The sequence below is a fragment of the Trachymyrmex septentrionalis genome, unplaced genomic scaffold (assembly GCF_001594115.1).
Source record: "Trachymyrmex septentrionalis isolate Tsep2-gDNA-1 unplaced genomic scaffold, Tsep1.0 scaffold74, whole genome shotgun sequence".
In the NCBI taxonomy this organism is placed as follows: Eukaryota; Metazoa; Arthropoda; class Insecta; order Hymenoptera; family Formicidae; genus Trachymyrmex; species Trachymyrmex septentrionalis.
This window is the reverse complement of record NW_017305927.1, coordinates 1,166,918-1,170,194: the sequence shown is the minus strand read 5'-3', so window position 1 is coordinate 1,170,194 and position 3,277 is coordinate 1,166,918. Positions and strand designations below refer to the sequence as shown.

The 3,277-nt window shown below is 45.1% G+C and overlaps 1 protein-coding gene across 1 annotated transcript in view; it reads left to right on the top strand.

Annotated features, from left to right (window-relative positions):
• The first annotated feature begins 1,191 nt into the window (after nt 1-1,191).
• LOC108753994 (segmentation protein Runt-like) overlaps nt 1,192-3,277 on the top strand; it is a 3,969-nt gene continuing 1,883 nt past the window's right edge. The window contains exons 1-2 of the mRNA XM_018495989.1: nt 1,192-1,618; nt 1,713-1,826. Of these exons, the coding sequence (XP_018351491.1) occupies nt 1,294-1,618; nt 1,713-1,826 (439 nt within the window). The 5' untranslated portion in view covers nt 1,192-1,293. The remainder of the gene's footprint in view (nt 1,619-1,712; nt 1,827-3,277) is intronic.

Here is a 3,277-nt window from a genome sequence, read left to right as displayed (position 1 = left end):
TAATATGAGACAATTTCTTAAGAATTTTAAGATGATCAATTCAAAATTATTGAGATGAAAAATATTTACATTTCCTATAATGCGCTCATTTAACTCTTAATTGTTAATAAAATATATAAAAATCAATCAATCAATGTTCCTTTAATTTTCTCAGAATTGAAATAAAACGGAAATTATTTTAAATTAGTTCACGTGAAACAGAAAAATATTGATCATATAATTATCAATAATATAATGTAAAAACTTTTTTATATTTTTAAATAACTGATTACACAGTTCATCATATCTTCAAAATAATACTCTCCGTATTCTTTGAAAATTATATATATAATGATAGTGCACGCGAAATGTCATTGGTTCACCGCTTGAACAAGACGCTTTAGCCTTGGAGGTCAAGAAACGCGTGCAGCTGCCGGATCAGATCACTTGTACGTGGTGGGGTAGTTTGAACACGTGCGCGTGAAAATTTACGTCGTCACGTAAGCGTGGCGTAGGTGGCTCGATTGGTGGAAAGGTAGTGACGAGGCCAGCATGACGAGGAGAACAGAACGTGAAAGCAGAAAGATCGTGGAAGGGAGACAGATGAAGCGGAGTAGAGAGAGATCGAGTGAGAAGAAACGAGAGAGAAAGAGAGAGAGAGGAAGAGAGATGGAGGGAGGGAGAGAGAGAGAGAGAGAGAGAGAGAGAGAGAGAGAGAGAGAGAGAGAGGCGGAAAGAGGTCGAGTGGGTACGTTAAGGAAGAGCGGAGGCGCCAAGCCACCCTTCGCGCGAGCCAGGCAGCAGGCAGGCAGCCCCTTTCGCAAAGCACCCCCTAAGCCTGGTTAGGGGCGAAGGCGGCGAGCCGCGGAGGCCACAACACGACCGCCGTCCTCATTGGTCGACGCGCTTGCTCTGGGTGGGGCTCCGGAAAAATTGGAGGGGAGAAAAATCCCCCCTAAATAGCTGCGGCTACGGCTGCGAAAAACTAGAATCCGCTCAGCCGGCATCGAGTGCGCGTCGGATTGCTTTAACATTTTACCAGTTCGTGGTACGAAGGTGAGATCGAAACAGAACTTGAAATCAGGAGCATACAATGCTTCTTCACTGAAAGAGGGAGAAAGAGAGAAACAGAAAGAGATATGTGTGTTTACCGTTATTTGTTTGAATGTGATTAGTGAATAACAAAGGACAACAGTGATCGATCGTGTTCATTAGTGTTTGCACGTAGGAGTTTGATTTGATCATTAGAATTGATAGTTTGATTGAGTAACATAAAAAATTTCGGCTTTCAATCTTGGCGCCGAATTTAAAAAGATGCATCTGCGGGATGGTCCGTCGGGTGCGGGGGAGCCCTTTCGATCAATCCATGAAACCGCTCGAAGATTTCATGGGGACTTGGTAACGACAGGAAGCCCCACTATCATGTGCAGCTCGTTACCGTCTCACTGGAGATCAAACAAGTCTCTACCGGTGGCATTCAAGGTCATAGCTCTCGACGAAGTCGCGGATGGTACCCAAGTTACCATTAAGGCTGGCAACGACGAAAACTGTTGCGGCGAACTAAGGAATTGCACAGCAATCATGAAGAGTCAGGTCGCCAAGTTCAACGATCTTAGATTCGTCGGTCGCAGTGGAAGAGGTGAGCTAAGAAGAATCTATATATTCGCACATATATACGACCTCCTCAAGTGTCCACAAAATTTTAAGCGAGCACACTTCGCTTTCGTTTGCAGGAAAATCATTTACTCTAACGATCCAGATCAACACAATACCGTACCAAGTAGCCACGTATGCCAAAGCTATCAAGGTTACAGTAGACGGACCACGCGAACCAAGGTCCAAGTCGAGTAAGTCGATATACAAACAATGATATATTCAACTTTATCGTATTATTAGTAACTTGCGAATAGTATTTGTCGAAAGACAGAGTCAAAACATGAAAGTGTATCGCGCGATTTAATATACAATACCGAATATACAATACCTATCGTAGAATTTAAGTTTCGAATAAACGGAGATCGATTTAGAAAGTTTCGGGAAATTGTAAAAAATGATAGAGCGTGAATCGTACTCCGAATAAATCGCATCGATTCAGCGAGAAAATATAGTAATCACGAAATGCAATTCGACAGTCCGATGAGAGGGGTGGAGGGGGGGGAGGTGTGGGACTCGGACATTGTTGGGAGAGGGGGGGAGGGGGTGGGGTGGTATTCGGACCGACGGGTCCGAAAGTCGTCGGAAGCTCCGTGACCACCGCGGAATCCGCAAACGGGCGTCGGAGCCTCGCGGGCGTTTAATAATCCGGCGTATATCTGGTGGACCTCAAACCGCGAGGTGGTGGCGGTGCCGCTGAACGGTGCCGAGCCCTCGACACCGAGCGTCGGCTCGCACGTGCACGGGCGAGCGCGCGCACATGCACGCCGCGCAAGAGCACATGCAGCGTATACACACGCACACGCGGATATACCGGCACACAGAGACGCAGACAGACGCAGCGGGACCTGGCATCGTGTCAAGCCGCGTGAACGGAGGTCTTCGTCGGCGGTACGCTCTCTTTGGCTGCTGCGTTTATTTTCCCTTAAAAACACGTCGCCGCGCCCCGCGCGCCGGCTGGTCGTGGTCGTCGTGCACGCCTACCGTGAAACCCGTGTCGGACTACCTACTCTGTAGGTCGATCCCCGACCGCTGATTCTGATTGCCAACCCGTAATAGACCGATAACAATGAGGTTGACTCATTATAATTAGTCCATTATAGGTCGACAGTCAGACAGTTGACGGTCGGATTGGTCTGCGGAGTTAAACCAGAAACACACAGGCCGGTATTTATAGTCGATTTCCGTATTTAAAAATCGAATGAAGTCATGTTTTAAGATGCTAACGCGGCAGTGTGATTGGCCTGTGACGTCTTAAGATTGTATTTAAGATAATCTCGGTCTTAAATATAAAAAGTTTCCTACAGTAAGCCTATATTTATTTTTTGCCTAAGCTTAAGAGATTTCCCACAATGAACCATTAATGATAAATCAGAAGTCGAACTGGAAATTGACCATAGTCAATCATTCTTATCACATTCGACTGTGATTGATCAATTTCTCTCACGGGTTAAGACTTGAAGCTTAGATGATATAAAAAGTTTATTAAATATAAGAATCAACTGTGGGTCGTACTGAGGTGAGAAAAACATAAAGCAGGAAGTGAATTGGCCAACCACAATAGAAAACGTGAAGTAACAATTACATTGACAATGTTACACATGACATTAACCTTAGACATTTTATTGTGATTGGCTAATTTGTT